The sequence below is a fragment of the Vollenhovia emeryi genome, unplaced genomic scaffold (assembly GCF_000949405.1).
Source record: "Vollenhovia emeryi isolate VEMERY1.0 unplaced genomic scaffold, V.emery_V1.0 DF939183.1, whole genome shotgun sequence".
In the NCBI taxonomy this organism is placed as follows: domain Eukaryota; kingdom Metazoa; phylum Arthropoda; class Insecta; order Hymenoptera; family Formicidae; genus Vollenhovia; species Vollenhovia emeryi.
In genome coordinates this window covers 1,003,615-1,026,428 of record NW_011967183.1, presented here as the reverse complement: position 1 = coordinate 1,026,428, position 22,814 = coordinate 1,003,615, and the positions used below count along the sequence as shown (strand labels likewise).

At 37.4% G+C, this 22,814-nt stretch overlaps 1 protein-coding gene across 2 annotated transcripts in view; it reads right to left on the bottom strand.

Annotated features, from left to right (window-relative positions):
• Window positions 1–22,814, bottom strand: part of LOC105562833 (protein sickie-like) — a 109,585-nt gene that overhangs the window by 3,153 nt on the left and 83,618 nt on the right. For both annotated transcript variants that reach the window (XM_012013934.1, XM_012013935.1), the window contains 4 exons: window positions 19,489–19,652; window positions 3,793–3,946; window positions 1,972–3,538; window positions 1,427–1,800 (listed from right to left, as the gene is read on the bottom strand). In XM_012013934.1, the coding sequence (XP_011869324.1) occupies window positions 1,427–1,800; window positions 1,972–3,538; window positions 3,793–3,946; window positions 19,489–19,652 (2,259 nt within the window). The remainder of the gene's footprint in view (window positions 1–1,426; window positions 1,801–1,971; window positions 3,539–3,792; window positions 3,947–19,488; window positions 19,653–22,814) is intronic.

Here is a 22,814-nt window from a genome sequence, read left to right as displayed (position 1 = left end):
TATCTTCCGTGAGCAATGTGTGACTCATTCGCTCTATTCGCGCGTGCGAATAGGCTGCCGAGAATTTACATTTTTATTATTGAATGTAGCATTATAATGTTGGTTGGTTTAAATAGTAACCTTAAGAAAATTAAATTATTTTTATGGAAAGCAGAAAATTTATCCGTATCAGATCGGAATATTAATCGCCGCCAGCCAACGCGTAAAAAGTTCGCATGGTACGGAAGATTAAAAACACGTGCATGTAATCAATGTAGGGAAAACGCATTCCGCACAAAACTCCTACGCTGCATCCTCACATTCGTTTCTCTAATGGATTCGGCTTGCTACTTGAAATCTTAATTTGAACGTACACAGGCCAGAGCTTTGCTAATAATAAAGCTCTTTCTCGGTCGTGAGTATTTCGTTGCAAACACGGAGAGAGCGGCACGGGCGTGGCGGAGCGTAATGAACGAGTCACGACGCGAATCTACTTTGTGTGCCGGACAACGTTTAAACGTTGTCTAAAATAGAAAGTACCTCTGTGCTAAATGTACTCGGAAAGCAGGAAGCTGTAATCTGTAGTTGTGCAAGAGCAAGATTAATGAATAAAAATTACAAAATTTCTCATAACATATCGATTTTGAATATTAAATATTTTCTTAATCAATACTGCCGTGAAGAAATTCTGTCCAAGTAAGAGACGATTGCGAATGCTTTCTATTTGCTCTAGCAATGATTCTAAGAAAGATTAATATGATGCATCGAAGGTGGGAGATGTAAGACTTCGCGAGGGTGACGGGCTTTTTACCGAAAAGCTCGCGGGAGGCTTAGACCCGAGGTTTCTTGATCAATACTCGGCGCGCGCTCGGCGTCGCCCACGCGGTGCTAATTTATCGTCACTCTCTTGCGCGGGCGAACGTCGTATATTTTCGCACCTTCTTCATCCATATTTCATTCGATAAAAAATGATCCATCCGGTCAGCAATCCAGCAAACTTTCGCGACGCCTCGCGCGTGTTACGAATGGTACGATACGCAAAGTTCAATCCCAACAAAGCTTCTCAAATATCTTTTTCGCGACAATTTGATTTATCATCGATCTTCCGAGATCTCGATAACAATAATTCGTTGCAACGAATGGAAATTCAAAAGCAGTTGTTTTTTCTCAAAAACAGTGTCTTATTTAGTAGATGATGTCCTATTTATATTACTTCATTAGTATATAATCAGGGTTGGACAAGTTACTATATAAAAGGATCTAGTTACAGTTACAAGTTAGCAATTCTGTAAAGTAACGAATCGTTACTTTGCAACCCTGTACATAATATTGATGTGTTACATACTAATACATAAAAATATTATAAATTTTGAAAAAAATGATCAAAAGTAAAATTTTAATTAGTTGGTAGTTCCCGATTATTGCGTCTCAAAATATTAGGACTTACCTGTCGTGATCGTGACCATAGGAAGGATTGATTCTACGGGCGTATAGGGATGCACCACCCTCGGACATGTATCCGTCGCACAGATCCGAAAGGGTTCTGCTGCCAACACTTATGCCGCCTCCGCGTAGCACCTCGCCGTCACTCAAGTAACCAGAAGCGACGTCTACGTCAGCGTAGTCGTGATGACCACCAACATGATGATGCGACGATGAATGCAGGACGGTATACTGTCGGGCCGTGGCGCGGCTCGGTAAGGTCTGCAAACCCCGGGCCCCGGGCGTGTACCCACGCAGAAGAGGCTGCATAGGTTTTACAGTCATCTCGGCCTCATCGTCTGCCAGAGTACCACCGCACGTTGAGCTTTCCGACAGCACCTTAAAAAAAAATGAAATGAAGACCGCGTAAAAGTAAAGTAAGCGTTTTTAAACAAGTTCTTTAATTAAAATTTGGAGCAATTCTATAAATATCTACATAAGTATTATATTATGATTAATTTTTGGTTTTATTCGATAGCCATTACTCAAGAGAAATTTCAAAACACTGACCTTTTCCATCTGTTCAAACGTGTCGATCTTCCGGTTAGGGATTGTCTTGATCTCGCTGCCGCTTTCGCTGCTTGGCCTATAAATCACGCTACTATCGCTCGAGTTGCTCTGTCCAGTGCTGTTAGAATTACTATGTGAACTTTCGGACATAAGGTCCGAAATACTCGGCATCGGTGACACCATTGCCACTGTGTTGGGATCGAGTTTACGATGAAGAGCATCGCCGCTTTTCGGTTTTGTCGGTGTAGGCACGCCACTGATTGTGCCGTTCTCTTTCGACGGTTTCGATGTACCTTTTACAAGAGCAGTAGGTTTCGGGATGCTAGATCCTGGACTGAGCCCGGCCGGATTCGGACCGTGAAGAGGACTGTTAGAACCTGCTAACGGTTTACCGGGCCCAAAGCTCAAATTGCTTTGCGTTGGTACGCTCATCAATTCGTCCTCAGCATTAGTCAGCTTTTCATGAGCTACCGAGTCTGCACGATTAATCGTTACAGCATCTTGTTTATCGTTAGAAACATCGATAGATTCTGCTTCTTCCTCGCAAATGACCTTCTCCTGATTTGATACTCGAGTCTTCGATGGTGAATCTAAGCATTCCATCCCTGAGTGCTGTTCATGATTAACTTCTAAAACTCCTGGCTGTCTCTGCTTTGTCATAAGATCCTTGCCGTCTGATAGGTTCGCTTGGTTCATGCTTAGAGTGTGATTAAAAGTATCGTTCTCGTGAACAAGTGTCTCTCCCAGTTCGGATGGCTTGATAATACCGTTGGTATTTGCCAGAATAGCTTTCTGCATCATAAAGTCTTTGTTCAGACCATTCGGCGGCGGTTTCATACTTTGCAAATAAATTCTTGAATCCGGTATCTTGCCTGGAAGTTCCATCTTGGGTCTGGGCGAAAGTTTGGTTGTTGGAAGTTCGTTCTTCAAGCTTACGTTTTTGGTATCTTGAAGATTGATTTGTTTAGGCGACGTCAGGGCGGGAGGGTTTAGTTTCGGAGGCTGCATTACTGGTTGCTTCACCTGAAGTTCCTGAAGAGTTGGAGTTTTTCTGTCACTAGGTAATTTGGTGCCGATGGTTTTACTAGCAATTTTAACATCCTGTTCCACGATCGGATTATTATAAGATGTCGTCAATTTCTCCGAAGAACTCGGCGGACCCTTGCTCGTACGTGCAATCTTACTCTGGGCTTTGCTCTGCTCTTTTCTGCCTGTTTTCGGACTGGCCTGCTTTGCCGGTTTGGCCGACTGCAATTTTGATTTCAACGCGCGACTCTTTGGCGATTCCTGAGCTTGGACCTTGCTCTGATCACACAAGGAAGTTGAACTATCTGAGTGTTCTGATCGAGCTGAAGAAAATCCGGAAGAACTGGAAGTGCGTTTTGAGACTCCCGACGAAGTCTTTCCTCGTTCTTGATTTTTATCTTTATTATTGAAAAGTTTAAACTTGTCCAATACAGAATTCTTGTTTGGCTGAGGTGGCGGGACGGTATTTCCAGAATATGGTAAGGCCTGTTGTTGAGGCCTCAGACCTCCGTTAGGCCGGCCTACTGTGGACGCTCGAGGGCTGCAAATTAATTACAAAAATATCTGAAAAGATTTACTTTTGATTATTTAAAATTTTTAATTCTTGTAATAAATTATTTATCTGCAATATATTTTTTTATAGAGGGTAAAATCTTAAACGATTCTATCACATTAATTTTCATTCTCTAATAATCTAATGAGAAATTTTTAATTTTTTCCTAATAAAATCTAATAGGAATTAACAATCATATAAAAGTAATGTAAAAATGTCTATCTTTTAAACGTTGATTTTACCTTGGCGTGGTGGCAGTGGGTTGTCGATTCGTATTCTGACTTCTAGGCTGCGGAATGAATGAAAGACCGCCCTGAGATGGTTGCTGTTGACTCGGACTGGTACTTCTAGAACTGCTCGCGCTACCCACGCCGCCGTTCCCGTGTTTTAAACCTCCTGAAACAACAAAATATAGGAAATTAGAAACATTAGATTTTTTTGTAATTTATGTACGTTTTTAATAAGAAAAGATATTTTATGTAATCATATACGTATCTATTATAATAGTGTTTGTGTAAACACGTTAGTATGCATGTTCAGTAAAAAGAATATCTGAAATAATTTCCGTAGAGTTTTGCCATATTCTAATGTAAAACAATTTATGCTTACTTTTAATATTAAACCTAGTATTAAGAGCAAAAAATCATGGTTAATTTTTCTGTTGTTATGAGACACGTTGTCGTTGGCTGAACCTCAATAAGACGATAATCGACCGCGTCATTAAACGCACACAGTCGCGCGGTTGTTGCAGCAACTCGCTCGTTGCATGTGCATTCGAGTGGTGCAATGCGTCCTGCAGAGCACCGTAGACAAAATAAACCGTCCATGTTTACCAAGAGCAAGAAGATTAATCCGCCAGCTCACACTACCACCCGATTCGCTCTTCTTGGGTAATCGTAGACGTTGTTTCTGTCAAATAATCCGCGTCGACAAGCAATTTGCTGAACGAGCGATAATCTCGAAACGTAAATATGCGTGATTAATTAAGGAGAATGTATACGAGCCAATGACTTTAATAAAAATTAGTGATTTTAAATTCATCCGTGAATAATTAGCCTTAAACGAGGACAAATTTTTCATAAATTTTAAAATATTTTAACAGACACACAAGGAATAGTATAATTTTATAAAATAAAAAGTTATACATATAATCAAAATTAATTAATTTTAATTACATACAAAATTTGTTAATTCGCGCTTTTGTTTGATTAATTTTCTATAAAAATTACTTTGGCTAAATATTATATGTTAAATATTAAATAAAAAGGAAAATAGAAATTAAAGAGAACAAAGATGAAATTTTTCAATGCTGTGATGATTTGTTATTTCGACATTATATGCGTAGGTTTGACAAGGGCAATCGCTTTTCTTCATTGACCCACTCGACAGTGATTTGCAGTAGTTACAAGTACTTAATTCGTCAACTGTCTCAATTGTCGTTGCGTACGTGATATAAATATGGTTGACAAAAGACAGATGGAAATGCTTGGTGATGCAAAAATCTTATGATGACCTTTTGTCACATCATAACGCGATTATATATCTCTTTTGTTTAATTAGTTTATTACTCATTGCGGTGATTCTAATCGCTTAGCGACGGAAAATTCTCTGTCAGTCTGTTAATATATGTCAAATTTAATATATAAGAAATTATATAATTATGATTTATATATAAAAGATTATAGTTATTCAGATTCAATAATATTTCATAATGTTTCAAGATATAAAGTCAGGACGTCATTCAAGATTAAACAAAGACATTTGATTCTCGTCAGCCAGAAGATCGAATCTGTGTTCGACGCAGCCCTATCGAAATCGCCAGTCACGGGTGTCGTAATAAATTCGATTCCTTTTTTTATTCGGTGCATAAAGGAGGAGGGAAAAAGATAGACAGTTTAGGGGAGTTAAAACGTGACTGGGCATTCGCCTGTCACAAGAATGATTCATCGTGCGAGGCAATCGATCTGTTGCGATATCAATAACAGCCGAGCACTACGAATTTCCGATGTACAATCAGAGACAAATGTCATCTCGACGCTCTAATTATGCTAATATTTTGCCTAATGATAAAATTTACGCAAGAAGATGTGAGTTGGAAAAATTCTATCCATAAAGAATTTCTTTATAAGAAGATAATAGAAAGATACATCTATGAACAATTTTTTAGAAGAGAATTTTGATTAGCAAAACGTTATATTTAGAAAAATTCTTTGTGAAAGTATTAGAAATCGATAGAAAGTTTACTACAAAAAATTCTCGTAAATTTCCAACGAAAATATCCTACCGTCAAAAGATTCTCTGCGACTTCTTAGACGACTCTTGGTCCCTGGAATACGCTGGGCGAAAACGAAAATTTTGTCTATGGAGAATTTCTTGTTGAGAGGATAAATGATCGACTGCACTCATTCGCTCACTTCACTGACACTAATGTTCAGCGCTCACGTGTTCCCTTCGTCATTCTCTCATTGCTCCTTCCGCTCCTCCTCCTTCCTCTCCCCCCCCCCCCCGAGATAAGACAATATCGGCCCACATGGGAATGCAAAAGGGACGACCAGTTCCCATGATCGATATGACGGTAATCGTTGGCAATTAACCAGTTGTTTGAAAGCTAATCACTGAGTTTCATAATAGAAGCACAACTCAGAAAATTATCTTTACTACGATCTCTTCTATGACACGGCATCCAACAAAATTATTAAAAATTACAATAGAATGCACAGACACTTTTATAAATAATATTTCGAAATAATAACTTTCTAAACTTAATGCGAACATATACATCATTTTTTTACATAATAAAAGTTTTAAGAAATTGCTTGTAAAATTTTGTTTATTTTTACAAAGCTCTGTGAACAGAAATAATGATAATAGAATTCTAAAATTTGTATAATACTTAGTAAAATTGATACTTGTTAATAATTCCTATAAAAGAATGGTTTAAAAATATTATCACGAAACTTATATTTTTCCGAGAATATTACAACACTTGAGAATAATCTGTCAATACTTGAGATTGCTTGCTGTTTAAAACTAACGATAAATACCATCCGTAGTTGCAATTCGCGTCTTCTCATAGTTACTCGCGCGTATAAACTCGTACTTACACTTTATACGAGCTCATATACTCCCGCTACAGCCTTCTCGGGACCCTCTGGCCCCTTTGTTACGAGAGTGCTTCGGAGAACGAGAAAACGGTGCATGCTGCAACGGTGCACATGCGTAGAAGCTTACGTTTCGCGATTGTACACTCATACGTATGCGCGTTCTAGGAGCACGATTGATCGGATGATTAACCACGGCGGTGGCCCTAATTAGTGCTAAACTTATCATCACTATGTGTACGTATGGATGGATTTATATATTTCATTATATTTAATTTGTAAAACTGTATCATATTTCAAACGTAATATTATTGTACATAATATTATTATTGTACACATTTTGATTGTCTATTAATTTAATTTGTATCTTCGATAAGCCTGTAATTCCGATTAACGGTTTGTTCCTTTTAGAATGTGCTTGAGAAGGACTTAAACCCTTGGTCGACACGTCGCAAGGTATTTTTTTATTTTATTTTATTAAACACGTGCCAGTTAAGGTCGGCTAAACTTATTCATTGTATCATATTTATTCTTTATATATTTTAATTAGAAAGTAATTGTTCGCCGCTTCGAATTTGTTTTCGATTTTGCGAAATTTTAGAATCGAGTAGTTCGTCCTTTCTCGAGAAAACTCTTTTTGCCCTCAATGTAATTCACGAGACGTGTCTCGGGCCTTATCTGGACCATAACTCGAGATGCGCGGAAGTGAAATGGAACGCGATATTGTGTGTTGAAAATTTATTTGTACGTATACACACTAGCTGTTCTCGTAGATGTGTAGCTAAGAGACCGTTTATAGCACATAAGCGTGATAAGCGCGATCTACCCTTGAGCGACTCTCTCAGATTGTCCAACGTTTATTTTTTTTTTTTATATCAAGTGCCACTTCGATCCCCTTTTCGTTTATCATGGTTTTTTTCTCGCGAACGCGGGAGATAAAGATAATGCAAATGTATCTTATGATAGAATAATAGATATGATAAAACAAATAGATTGTGCAAAACTCTCTTGAAGTATTAACTAAATTAAGTAAAATTTGAATAGTGTGCGGAGTAAAAATTACTTTTAGGGATAAGTCGAGCAGAGGGGAATAGAAGAGTAAGAGTGATTAGATTTGGATTCAAGTTACATTTTGGTCTACTTTGAAAAGGCTGCTGTCGAAGATTAAGAAGAGCCCTTAGAAGCTTCCTCGATGACTAACCTGACCTTTTTCGCAGAAAGCTATCCGCTATCGACTAACTGTCGAATCGGCTTGCTCGACAACTGGCACGTGTTACATCGCACCCTGCCTTTTACTTGGGCTTCCAGACCGATTAGCAGTCGATGCATCGCGCGGGGATAGATTCCTTTATCCCGATTAGAAGATTAGATGGAGATTAGATTATGACAATTAGAGATTGGACGCGACGCTTCCATGAAATCGAAAGCGACGTCTGGATTTGGGGAATAGTACTCTTGACTCAAAATGAGATTAATTCGGAATGCAGCGCGGTCCGATTCTCACCCTCAATGCCTCTTCTATCGATACGTCGTAAAACCATAAAGCGATATACACAACGCGGATAAAGAATAATTCAGTATCGTTAGATCGATAAAGATTTACATAGTGGACTCTTCTGATATAAAATAATGATTCCGATCCATAAAAAATACGACCGTTGGGACCTGTCACACCCCGTGACATTTCCGTGGTATTAATACAGTTCCGAATCAAGGGGAGAACGGCGAGATACGGAAAATAAACGAATTTTCGTCCCAAATAAGCCGACACGCTGGCAATAAAACGGATCCGACGCTACGCAAGAGAGACAAGCTGTTACACGTGGTCATTAATGAAGTTAGTACCTCGTTCTTTTTACTGCGATCGCAAAGTGAGCCTAAAGCGGAACATAGTGTGTACGTCTGAAGAAAAAAGGGGAACGAATAAACCCTCTCACACCCACTGCAAAGATAATATCAGGCTCCTAATTGACGGGAACGACGATCGAGAGCTCGTTTCAATTTCGACCGTCTCTCGCGAGCTTTTTTTCTCTCTATCTTTTCACGCACGTGCGTCGAATTAGCACGAGGAGGCTCTACCTCGTATTCCCCTTTCGCCTGTATATTCGCGGATCCCCACAAACATCCCGTGGGATCAACTGGAGTCCCAAACAGGCTGTGACTCACACAAACCGCACATAAACTATGCTTCGAAGACTCTTCTTTCTCCTGTCAATTTGTCTTTCCTGTCCCCCTTTGCAATTCAATGTTTGGCGACTTTAATTTCAATAGGAGAGAGAAAAATCTATCCCTCAGGCAGATCCCTTATCTTTATGTAGCATAATTTATTAACTGTTTGGTGAAATTTTTATAATGAACGATGTCATTACGAATTTATTAATATTGTAATAATACTATTGGCAACGTTTCAAGTGTGAGATAAATTTTAAGATTCCTAAGTGATAAAAATTTGCTAGTAAGTTTTTACATTTTAAGAAAATCTGTATTAAGAATTCTCTCTCTCTCCCTCTTTACAACAAAGATTAATGAAAAATAATGAAATTGCAAATTGTGATGGACATCGACGCAGGTAGGAGCACGCAAGCGTAACGGTGCGTTGGATGATGATGAGGCGCGATGATAAACGATGATGATCCCAAGGTGCGGAAGATATAATGTAGCACGCGTGTTGAACCCTCTTGTCCATTTCAACAATCTGATTTCGTTCTCTTTCTCCCCCTGGCGATCGTGCCAGGTGCATCGAATCCACTTTAAGAAGGTTTGCCATTAACCGCACGATAACGGAATCAACGCTCGCATCACTCTAGTCTTGATTGATTCGGTTAAGAGAGGTGGTGGAGATTAATAGAAATCATATGCCGAATCGATTACATCGACTGGCTTACTTAATTTTAATTTAAATTGTTTCATATATTTAGTTTAATAACTAATGTCATTATATAATCAAGATTAGATTCTTTCGTTTAATTTGAGCGTAAATAATCTTCCATTTTATACGATACGCAGTGCATTTTATATATAATATTTATTTATATATTTGTAATTTAATTATATAGAATTACATATTTCTATATTCCAAGTATTCTGCGATTGGAGTTTATATCGATTTCCCCTTAAGAATTAAATAAACATGTGCGCCTCTCAGGATTTCGACTAGAAGGTCTCGTTCGATAATGGCCAACGATCGGGAGGGGTAATCGCGACGACAATAGTGTAGAGATGCGTGGGATGAAACAAGACGGAGTTAATGTCGGTAACAGCTGTCGGTACCCGCGGAACAGATAAATAAGAGCCCTCTTGAGCAAAGGATGTTGCTCCATCTTTCAAATCGATGCCTAGCGTGACGCCAGTGGTCACTCCTAAAAACAATTGTACAGGCCTTTTGTCTTGTAACAAGTAAAATCGCACTTGTAAAATTCTTCATATTGCTCTCTGGAAATTTCTCTAAATTAATAAAACATTTTGTTTTACAAGATTTTCAGCTTATCATCCTTATGCATTTCTCCTAAAATAATAATGCTAAAAGTTCCAACTACTTTCTTTGCAAAACTATTCTTTGAATCTCCATTCTAGTAAGTGAAAGAAAGAGTCACTGTAATCATAAGCAAGTCTGGTAAATCATGAAATAGCAAATAAATGTCCCGCACAACCGTGTCCCTTAACAGAAAAACAGGAAACAAAAGAGAAGAGAAAGAGAAAAGTCCGTCTTATTTCAGTCTCGCTTTTTATCGTTGCAAACTTTCGATGAAAGACACTTTGCGAAGCCATCGAATAAAAGTTGGGAGATCGATAGGAGCGAGAGCAAAGATCGAGAGTCCCGAGGGGGAAACAGATGGAAAGGATTAGGAGTTGGCGAAAGAGATCGATCGAGCAGAGCTTGAAAGCACTTTTACGCCGGCAATTTTACCTTTGATCAATTGCGATGAAGATGCTCCGAATGGCCGGGCATTGACGAGCGCAAAGAAATTTTCAAGAAATTTGGAGAGCCTTTAAATTCGATTCAAAGTCGATGGCATTTGATCGTTCGATTTGCGTTGTAGCATATTACGAGATTGGGATTTTACATGTCATAGGTCCAATTGTAATATATACATATAATATGATTTGTAAAGAGTAATTAATAATTCTACGATAATTTAGACAAGAACATTTACACATAACGTCCTATTATATTATATGTCAAGAAGAGGCGCGTTTTTAAATCTTTTAAACAGATTTTCTACAAGAAAATAGATGAAAAGGAGCCTGCAGATACGAAAATGGAGAAGTCTCGGAAACGTCAGATATTTCTAATATGATTTTTCACGATATTTTGCAAATGTGCATCCGTGCAAAACAAACGTGGTAAGGAGCGTTTCTTTCTCACAAAGAGGTGCTCGTCAGCAGAATGGCGCGCAATCGACGTCATTTTTTTCTCCGCTTGGAACGAACCAACACCCCGTCGCGTCAGTCGGCTGTCTCGTTTCGCAGCGAGCTTCACAGCGCAAATTGCAATCTCCCCCTTTTTCTAGATTCCCTTATTTGTCCTGCCTGCTTGCCTCTCTCTTCCTATGCCTGCCTGCCTGCCTGCCTGCCGATTGCAGGACCCTCGTTCTCTTTTCAGAACGACCCTCCTCCTGAGTTCTCTGTCACGTACACGTGTCGTATCTTTTTCAGAATATTCGAGAGGGATGCAACTTTGCAGATAAAAATGAACAAATATTATATTATTGCAACTCATCGTGGGGGTGTACTTTCACTCATTGCACGCGAAAAGAAATACCCGACGCGTTGAATGGCATAGATTTTTTAACAGGAAAAGGGGCATGAACATATATGTATTACGATTCAAAGTAAAAAATGTGAGAACGTTATGAAATATGCGCAAGACCTGAATAAGAACTTAAACGTAGTAATATGGAAAAATAATGAAGAAAATAAATGAAAAAGCTACTAAAATTAAATAATACAATTTCTTTAAAATTAATAAATTTGAAGCAACATAATCGATCAGATTTATATCAAAGATTTTAGGATAGTAAACAAAATTATAACTTTTTTTTAATAAGAACTATTGGGATATTGATTCTAATTGCGCTTCCTTTAAAATTACCGTATGTCTGTTTTTGTTTAGGTTTCATACGCGAAAGTATTGCATTATAAGCGTATAATAAGTATGTATGTAAATGCATGTGTATATGCAGGTACCTGTATATTTCGAAAACAGCGATTTATATAAAAGAGAATAATTACTCGCTCGCTTTGTTCTTTTGTTGTTCGCACATTGCAATTTACATTAAACTAGCTGCTAAAAAATTCTCTACTGTTTCCAGAAAATTGTTTATAATTTTCTTCATCTTCTGCATAAGTAAATTCTTAATGTGGGAAGTAATTAGATCTGTTATTAAATTAGAAAATACAGTATAAAACTTACAAGAAATAATTTTATAAAAAGTTTATATAATAATATAATAATTAAAAAAATGCGTTTGGCTAATAATTGATTCTTTTTCCGCTGTTATATTATACAGTAGAGATTGCATTTTTCTGAAATTAATCTTGAATAACTTACGCGGTTTCTCGAATTTTCAAGCTGACGCAGTTGGTCGTACTCGTGGTCACGGATCATATGCGAATGCAACAGTCGTAACGAATAACACGGGCGACGGCAGACGACGAACTGTCGAGAATTCGATAATGGAAATGCGCGGTGGGGCGTTGTGTCGTCGTTGGAAAAACCGCGACGTTACGAGAGAGAGAGAGAGAGAGAGAGAGAGAGAAAAGAGATAGGTACAAGAAGTATCTACCCGCATAAAAAAAAGTCCGACCAGAAACAAGAAATGAAAAGAGGGGAGGAGAGAGGGAGGCAAAGAGAGGAAAGGAATACGTTAGAGGAAACATGTGCAATGTGCAGTATCCATGTGACGGAGAGAAAAAAGTATCAATGGGAATACATAAGGGAAAATGTGTAACATACAGCACGAGGGAAAATGTCCGGAAGAAAATATGCTGCATACACATTTGCATGCTTGTATGAAGAAGAGGGTGCAAGAGTGCAAAAGACAGAATACGCGAAAGGGAGATGTAAAACAAATGGAGAGGAAGACAAAAAATATCAGGGATCAGGCTCAAAGGTATTCCAACCCCATGAGTGTTTCCTTTCACCCACGTTGTTGTAGCGGGGGGAGAGGAGGGAGCGACGTGCGATTAATAAAAATCCGCATCGCGAGCTGCATATCCCGAGGGGTGCATATCGGTGCATATTTGTGTTTCTCATGGGAAATGTATCGCGGAAGCTTACAATATTTCCACATTCTCTGGAAATATCGATATTTCGCTTTTGATAGTTCATGTTTCCTGCATTAATATTTTGGTCGCGATACAAGCTGGAATCAATTTCATTTGGTAGCCTGTATGGAATTATTATACGATTAAATTACAGTTATAACGGATTAATTATTACGAAATTATGAAACTGGACTTTTAGCATTATAAATTTAAAAATAAAACATTAAGCATGTTAGCAGTGAAATGGAATAAAATTTCGAGATTTTCTCTCGCAATAAGACATTTATAAATAAACTGTATGTAACAAACTAAAAATTATGAATAAATTAAACAATTGGAAAATCGTAAATCAAAAGATAACAAATTTACGAGAGAAATCAATTCAAAGTTGTGTCGAGTTGGAGATTGTAAGAGGTAAGTTTAAGTGCAGCGGAGTTGAGAGATGCAAGTCTGGAGAGCCCGAGAGCTTGAAAGGGTTGCAAGCGTGGTGTTGCGAAAGATCGAGAGAAAGCTGGCGGTGACGGCTGAAAATCGCCAAGGGAGTGGAAGAAAACATCATGTAGCCAGCATACAAAGAGCAGATTTTCCAGACCCGAAACAAAGCGAATTTTATCCCCGTTTTATCTTTGTTCCAGCGATGAGAGGTAAGGTGGAAATATGTGAATGCACAAAAACGCACCACAATCTAGATGACAAATTCGTTAATAGTTGTATTCATCTGTCGGGTATATCGAAAATTAATAAGTAATTTTATACGTTTTATTCTAGACGTAACGAAACAACCGTGTAGTTCACCATTCAGCATGCAAATTAATGCAATAATGTTCAATGTGATATCTCTTCATTATATCTTTGTACATATAGTACACCTCGCATATTGATGGGGTTTCCCCATACGATGCATTACAGCGCCTTCTGTTACGTGTATATAACATCAGCATTTAGCACCGGACGTGTTATATACTCTGTCCCATAATTTCTATATGCATTCCCTAACAATTATCATATTGACGGAAATGGTGAGTTACTGGAAATAAGATACAAGAAAAATCGCCAATGGTATTAACGATGCAAAATAAAAGTAATTAACATCATTATAACAAGCACATCTATTTATATTGCAATTTAATTCATTATTATTTTTAATTTATTTTATAAAAGTAAAAACAATTATACATATTTTCGGTAACTCGTGTTGCATTTAAAAATTTAACAGGACTTTAGTTGAGATTGAAAATTAAATATAAATTTCTCATTTTTTATATAATTCTCTATTAAATTAGAACAATTCCAGTATTCACACTGTGTTAGTTTCGTTTAGAATATTTTCTTCTCTGATTTCATCATACATTTTACTAATTTTAATTATTTCGATATTTCCTCGATTGATCCTGTCGAAATATCGGAATATCTAGATTTAACTTGCTAAAAACTGTATTGTCAAAGGCTTACATTCTAAAGGCGATTTCTTCTTTTTCGAAACCGATTTCAAGTTGAGAGGGTTAAACAAAAGAGAAAACGGAGAAGGAAGGGGGCAAGAGATCGAAGACCTTGCAAAGAAGAAGAAGCGCCACTTGTACTAATAATAACACAAAGTTATTTATAATTTTAGATCGCTGCTGATGATGCACTTAATTCCCGGTAAAATGCGGCCGATCGCGTTACATTTTTACTATGTAACTGTTTTCCTTTTTTTTTTGTGTGTCATCGTCGTCTTTCCTTACCATCGCCTTCGCAAAGCCATGTTTCAAATGAGTGTAGCGGATTCTTCGAGGGAGGCTCGTTCTCGAAACCTGTACCGAACCGGTACCCGAATGTATGAGATAGTATTTTTAACTCGTGCGAGACTGAAGGAAGGCGAGAGGAAGAGAAAGATTTAAGAGTCCCTGAATGTCCATGCTCAGTGATGCTCAAAAATATATGCTTTGACTAGATTTCACATCCTAAAAATTTACTAATGAAAATATACATGCAAAATATAAAAATATGTAAATGATGGAAAAAATAAGGACAGTTTCTAGGATACGCATAGGCATATAGCCATTAGTGTTAGAAATTTATAATCTTTAAAAATAATAATAAATATTTATAATGATTATTGTCAATATGTCATATTTCAAATTGGCGAGATTTTTATATAGCAACTGTAACTACACATATAATAACAGTTACAAGGTATAAATAAATTATAAGATGAAAATGTTAAATATTTATTTTGAATTAGTTAACAAATTTTAAATAATTATGCATGTTTTCATTCGGGCAGATGAAACATTAATGACGTAAGTTCTTAATATTTCGCTTTTAAAAGTATTTTTGTAACGTTTCGGTGATTTTTGTAAATTTGAACATCACATGCATATCTTAAAAATTTCACTTTTTACGTTTTGCGTCAATCCGAAATGACTCAAAATAAAAGCAAGAATTTTTTTCTAGTGTTGAGAATCACTGAGATAGCGCTTTGATGTTTCGGGGTTAAAGACCGGGTGCAGCAAGTCTTACGTGTGCTCTGAGACTTCAATTTTCTCTCGTTGTTCTCCCTCTTCGCTACCCTCTTTCAACCTCGTCTCTTCAACGCCGATCTTTTCGCGCTTTCTCCGTCTCTCGGAAGCGTCTCCTTCTTTTTCTTGGACACGCGCATACTCGTGGAACGAAAGACAGTTTATAACGGAGCTGACGAATGGTCGAAAGGGTCTCTTTGTTTTTTTCTTTCTCTCTTTCTTCCTCCTTTTTTATTTATTTCTGTTTGTCTCTTTGGGAGATTCCCGTGGGATTACTGGATTTAAGGTGATCTCACAGCGCGCACGTGCACTTGGAATTAAATCTCGTTTACGAGCAAAGTTCAACAAACCATGAATTTCCAGGAATATTAATGTTAATATAAGAAATAAACAATCGTAAACATTTATATACGATCGAGAATACTATCCATAAGTTCATAAAATGTTTTACAAATCTTTTTATAAGATCTTATAAATATAACTTTTACTAATACTTCAAATTAAATTTTTTATTTCTTTTTGATACAGAAATTAATATGCGGAATTTTAATCACTCATGATGCATCCGGCGGTTAGTATCCTTTAAACGTTTTAATACAGCGTTTGGGACTCTTTCCACCATTCCGGAAATCTCTTTAGGAAGTTCCACGGCGGATTATGGAGATTGAGTTAAGTTCGGAGCAGAGAGACGTAGAGAGAAGCAAAGAGAAGCGGAGAGAGTCAAGAGGGAAAATCGATATGTGCGTAGAGACAAGTGACGCGTAATCCTATCTAATTGAAACAAACGTTACTCTGTCTAATAACTATGATATAATAAGTGTGTACGCACGAATGATCAACTCAAACAGAGATTAACTCACATGAATAGATTGCCAGAGGTGTTCCGCGCGCGCGCGCGCGTGTGTGTAACAATAACTACATCTAAAACGTTTCAGATAATACAGAATAGAGAATGCGCAGAATGGAATAAAATTTGTGAGAAAGAAATTAATTTAATATCCTATTAATTATTCGTAACTGATTGCTTATAGATGAAAAATGATAGCAGTAAAATTGCTGGCAAGAAAATTCATAAATTTTGTAGAAAAATTCCAAGAATGTACTTCTTGGAATTTATAAATATACGTGTTATCGAAAGAGAAATAGCGATTAAAATCGAGATACTGACCTAGACGCCTGGAAAAAGTTGTCGTCTAGGCTGTTAACTGTGGCGATATGACGAGTGGTAGATAGCCGAGTGGGAAAAAAAGATCTTAAAATAATATCGTAAACCATGACGAGAGAAGGACACCTCGTCTCGTTTATGTGTGCGCGCACGTGTATTATAACCAGTTGGCTAGTTTGTGTACGATGTGGAAGTCTATTTCGAACGTAGAAAACCCATTCTGTATCCAGACACATGGACACGCGTGCTTTGATATCGTCACGATATATGTGGAGAATAGCAAGACGAAGAGAGAGAGAAAAGGAGAAGAAGAGAGAGAGTACAGCATCCCCTCATAAAGCTACACGTTAGAGGTGCCCAAACATGTAAGTGATAAGAGAAGAACACAAGATTCTTTTCATTGTCCAGTAGACTTATTTAAAGAAGAAAGAGTACAATTTCAAAAAGCGATAATAAAATCTAAATAAATTTTCGAAACTACTCTACTATTTATTATTACTATTATTCTAAGTTTAAATGACGATATTTTGTTTTTCATAAATCCAATATATATTATTTATTATATTATATCACTTCTTCAGGCGAGATATACTTTTATAAAAAGAATAATAAGTAAAAATATTACATAACGTGTAAATATAACATAAGATACTATATATTTGTCCTATTTTCTTTAACTCCTCAAACAAAAGTATGACGAAGCATTGTAAATATGAATGAGACAACATGGAATGAACGACTTATCACGTTCTCATTGATCGTTGTAATGGCAGGAACCAGGTTCCTGCCGTAGCAGAAAAAAGGGAAATCGCGTCAGACGACGAGGACCGGTTAGCAATCGCATTTTTCTCTCGCAACGGCCCGCTAAGCAATTGAACGAGAGAGCCAACTCGACGACTGTCGAGAGTGCAGAGAAAGACTCGCGCGTGCATTTTATCGTTCTCTTTCGAAGAGACCGGTCCTCTTCTTCACTTTCTTTTCCTTCGCCTTTATTGTCCCGAGAAAAGGCTCCAAGTTGAGCGTCCCTGTAAATCGGATGCCCGAGCACATCTGGCCCGTGGAAACGCGGGAGTTGAGAGTAAAGTATAAACTATGGGGTGCCACCCCATTTCGCAGGGACGGGGAACACCCCCAGTGGGTTTCCCCGCTTCCACCTCGTCCCTTTCGTAGGTAATATCGCTGTACGTATGCGCAACGCGCACGCGATAGAGAGGACGGACGATCGTACGCGTTTGTCAGAGAGAAACGGGAGGGTAGACAAAGAGAAGATTATTCATCATTTCGGAAGAGAGACTAAGTGCAGTTAAATAAGATAGACATGGAAGAATTATGATAAGAGCAAATATGGGTATCTCGAAAGAAACTATCTAAGTCGATGTCTATGTTGAATTTATCTTCCAGACATGTCACTTGTATTATAAAACATTTGCAATAATATTTCTCTACAATCATTTCTCTGTCTGCTAATCGATAGTTATTCATACGATATGGAAAGAGAAGAAAGGAATGAAGGGAAATAAAAATTATACGTATATGTATGTATATCAGAAGAGAAAAGCTTGTGCATCATTTGTACATAAACGCTCGCACATACGAGGGGATAAATGAGAGACGAACGCGTACGAGAACGCACGTGAAGAAGATACGATCGTACAAGCCACCATATATATTCGCAATAACGGGGGAGCCCCATGGAGACGAGTTTTCATGGTGGTCCAGGATCTCCAGCGACAGCCAGAAATGCGCAAAGGGTTGCTAAAAGCTATTCACGGGGCTAATGGCTAATGGGGTGTCCTTAACGCGGGTGTACACCACACCCTTTTATCGTTCTTTGCGTCTTGAGAGAAATGCCACTTCAAAGAAAGAATTGCGTAATTGTTTAAAGCGAGAAAGGTCGTTCCATATATTTTCACAATTATCAGTCCAACCTCATAGCATTTCAAATTACGCGGTAAAAATTAAACAAACTTCTCTGAATTAAAATATAGATGGTTCATAATTATAGACGTATCTCTTTGGACATATAAAAATGGACAGTTGAAAAGTTTTTTAAAACACCTTTGTTAGATCGAGGAAGAAAGTCGATGCAATAAAATTCCGATAATGACATTACAAACGACTTGAAAAAAATAGAGGCAAGTTGGGAAAGCCATTTAACCGTTGGGAGATCGATGTGGTGAATTCGGTTGCTAATAAATTTTTATTTGGAAAAACGTAGGAAATGCCATCACGATCGCACCGCAAAATAAATAATAAATTTCGTATTGCCGCAATTGTTGACCATTGTTAAAAATTGTAACGTTTAGCTTTTTACTTCCGTCTGCCTTGTTCATTTTCCACTTTTATGTATAGCACTTTTCGTTATTTATTTATTGTACAAAAACTAATTTTAGATGAGTAACGCGGGATGTCAGACCAATCGAGCATTTTTCTGGCAATTCCCGGCGCATTGCAATTTAAATGCGCAAACAATGTAACAAATCATTTCAGAAAGTATAATTGATTTTCAAATAAAATAATTTTATATAATTTATCATTAATATTTTATTGTACGTTACTTTGTTCCGTGACTGTTGCTACGTTTTGCGTATTATTCCGCGGACTTATTGGTATTGATTAAATTAACGATTAATTCTGTTCAATCGAGAAAATGTTTCGAAACAAAAATCTTTGCTTAAAATAACTTGGGCAAAGTATCTGATACAATTGTAATAAAAGATAATTTCAAAATACTTCATAACTTAATACAAAATTATATAACATTATTACGTATTATGCGATGTATCAAACGCAGTTTTTGTTCCCCTATGATGTGAGTGAAGCTTTTATGTTTTTCTGTAAAACACGGCAATGTTCGAAAAGTTTGTGGCAAGAGGGCGAGGAAGATGGGTTGATGGAACTTACCGAGTTGTGATTGATGCGTCGGTGCTGGAGCTGGTCTGACTTTGTCCGGAGGGCATCTTCTGGTGGCAGCGACGGTCGCGGGCAGGGGTATACTCGTGCCACCCCCAGGACCACCCCCAGCGCCGCCAACTCCCGACGACTGCTTATTATAGGGCGACGGCAGTCTGAAATCAAAAGGGATTCTGTTGTCAGCTTTTTTTTACTTTCATTCATTCTCGATAAGAATTAATTTATTATATGCAAATATAAAAAATATTATAAACTGACCAAAATCTTACTAAAATCAAATATGATATAAAACAAATTTATCGTAAATAACATTTTTTTTTAGGTCATTATTGAACTAACAATCTAGTTATGTATGAACTTCCGTGATAAGCTTTCGCAAGGATCAATCTTGGCCGTGAGAATGAACAGAAAACTAAATCTTTGCAACGACAGAGCAGCATTCTTTACTGAACATTAAGTTTTTGGCAGTTTAAATGATCAGAAGTCGCTATGACGAAGTAATTTCAAGTCAGCGAGTGTTTTGATCTTACGTACAATATTCATGTGTGAATCACGCAGGATATCTGTCTTGCCGGTTAATCGAGCATTGATAGCGAATCGCGAGGATTTAGCGATCACGTGATATCGATTGCTGATTGTTCACAAAGAGCGATCGCGGTTTCTTCCCGTACTTGTCGCGAACGCGGAGAAAGAATATGATAAGCGGAGCGACGCGGGCCGCTAACCGACTCGTTCGACTATCACCGCGTGAATGATACGCACAATCAAAATAGACTATTTTCGACCGAAGTGTTTACGGCGCTACGTCATTTCTCGGAACCGGCGCTCGGCGTTCGACGCCCAAAATGCCAAGACTTTCCGCGACTGATAAATGTCAATAATCAACGAAATTTTAAACACATCCTGTCGGTACGGCAAATGCATAAATCTGCGATTAAATACGTAGTTAAATTCCTTTACTAGCGGTTCTTTGACATATAAATGCGTAGGAACCGTATACAGGGTCTATTATAACGTCATGTACACACTCTTGTGCTCGAATTACCAAGTACCGTCCATAAACCTCGTGAATATAACCGCTTGGCAGAGAAACAGCCTTTGACTCGTATTCTCGCCGCGCGTTTAACGCTAAACCCAGCTATCCGATATTCACATCCCGCATAAATCATCGCTTTGTCCTAAATATATCCGCTATTTTGCCGCAATGAGAATAATTGCAGCTGCCAATTGACTCAAGTACCCACGAAACGGAGAACGTAGCTGCAGGTTACTAGTTTCAAGGCTGCGGAAAGGATAAGGAAAAGGATAACGGACTGGTCCAACCTCTCACTTGCAGATTACGACTTCTTTTAATTTAATTATTCCTGCTGGAGGATAAAAAGAAGTGGAGGATAAAAATAGATTAATTGGACTTGACGGATAAGTGAAAGGGCCTACACGTAATATTAAAAAATAAATAAATAAATCATACTTCGGCATAAATATTTTTCAATCTATATTCAAGATTTTCTCATCGAAAGCAAATTTAATTGCAATTACTTAATGAATTAGCATCAAAATATACTATCAAATAGATGTACAAACATTTAACATAGCTGTGTAATATTGTTGCTTGCTAATTCTTTTAAATTTTAAATATTTTAACAAGAAAATGGTAAGCCACATTAATAACATCTTCTTTTGGCCAGTTCATAGATTAAGTTTCTTTCCCGATTTATATAGTGACAGTGAATCTTGCACATCCATTTGCATCGCATGCACAGCTGGTGCAACGCGACTCGCGAGACACACCTTTCTCCTTGCATTATTTCTGTCAAACTGCAAAAGATGCATCTTGTATGTACCTACTATACAGGGATACGATACGAGATATTGTATAGATATGTATGTTAAATTATACGAGGATACACAAAGCGTTTTATATATTATATTTATGTATATTTTACTTGTGTGCGCATGATGGGTAATAAAGAGATTACTCGTTTGCTTTTGTAATTGCAAATGAACAATTGATTCGATTAATCTTTTTTTTAATTTGTTTTAGTAAATGTGCAAAGAAAATAAATTCCATAAATCATACAACTAATCAAGGAGATATTCTATTATTATTATAGTTTAATAATTAGTATATTAAACTCTCTTTCTGATATATTACATGTTACAATTTTATATGTTTTTTTATATAACACCAAATGTTTCCCAGTGAATATCCTTTATCAGAGAAATTTCATTTTTTTCGCGTGACAAAATGCGGGTTTGCCGCAGATGCGTTTTAGGACATCCTTCCTGTTCCGAATCCTCCCCTAAAGTATTGAAACAGAATCTGTAGGACCGTGCGTAAGGAAAAACTCCTAGAGCCCTACTGTTAAATATCTAGAAAAATAATATAACACAATTTCTAAGACAAAAACGAGAGAAACGCAAAAATAAATAATCTACGAGTGTGATGATAAATTTGCTTCAACGTTTTCTCACGAAACATGAAATTAAAAAATTCTTAAACTTCTTGAAAAACGGTATGCAAATCTTCAACAAATAATAATTTTCTCTCTCTCTCTCTCTCTCTCTTTTAATAATATCAATTTAGCAAGCTATATAATTTATTAAATATACTGCAAAGCAAATTTTTCGATTTATATTCTTAGGTCCGTTTTCAATCTTGCCGTTCCTTCGTAAGCCCATCTATCTACGATCCTGAGGGTCAATATATAAAAAATGATCCCCCAGCAGAAACGCGCGCTGGCAACGACTGCGGAAAGAGAGAGGTATTTCAATCTGACGAGGATGGTTGGCGGCGAGTCGCGAATATTTACGAGAGCAATATCGGAAATTAATACCACGGTCGACGCGTACCGACGTCGAGCGCCGTGGCGCGTGTTGCAACTGCCACCACCGCCGCGACGTCTTACCCCCAGCGATGTATTAATGTCGGCGCGAGATGGGCGTCTCGCGGCCGCGAACGACATCTTTACGATGTCTTTGTCTCTTGTTTTGTTTCAATCTGCGTCATCTATTATTAAAATCTTTAATTAACTACACGACGTGTGCTCCGATTTACAGTGGTCTTCAAATGCCAAAGTTCCATTTTTTATTCTAATTATTTTATTCAATAACAATTAATATCTTATAAAATCAATCATATAAATGTGTTGTTTCCAATCCTTTTTGAAATTTATTTTGATCTGCTCTCTGTTAAAAATATTTTCTTAAATCACAATTTATACTTTCTCTAATTATTATCGTCTCGCTGAGCGTATTTTCGTGATGATGTTACGTTATTTATTAGAGCTACTAGATAAAGGGGAGCTGACTCGTCC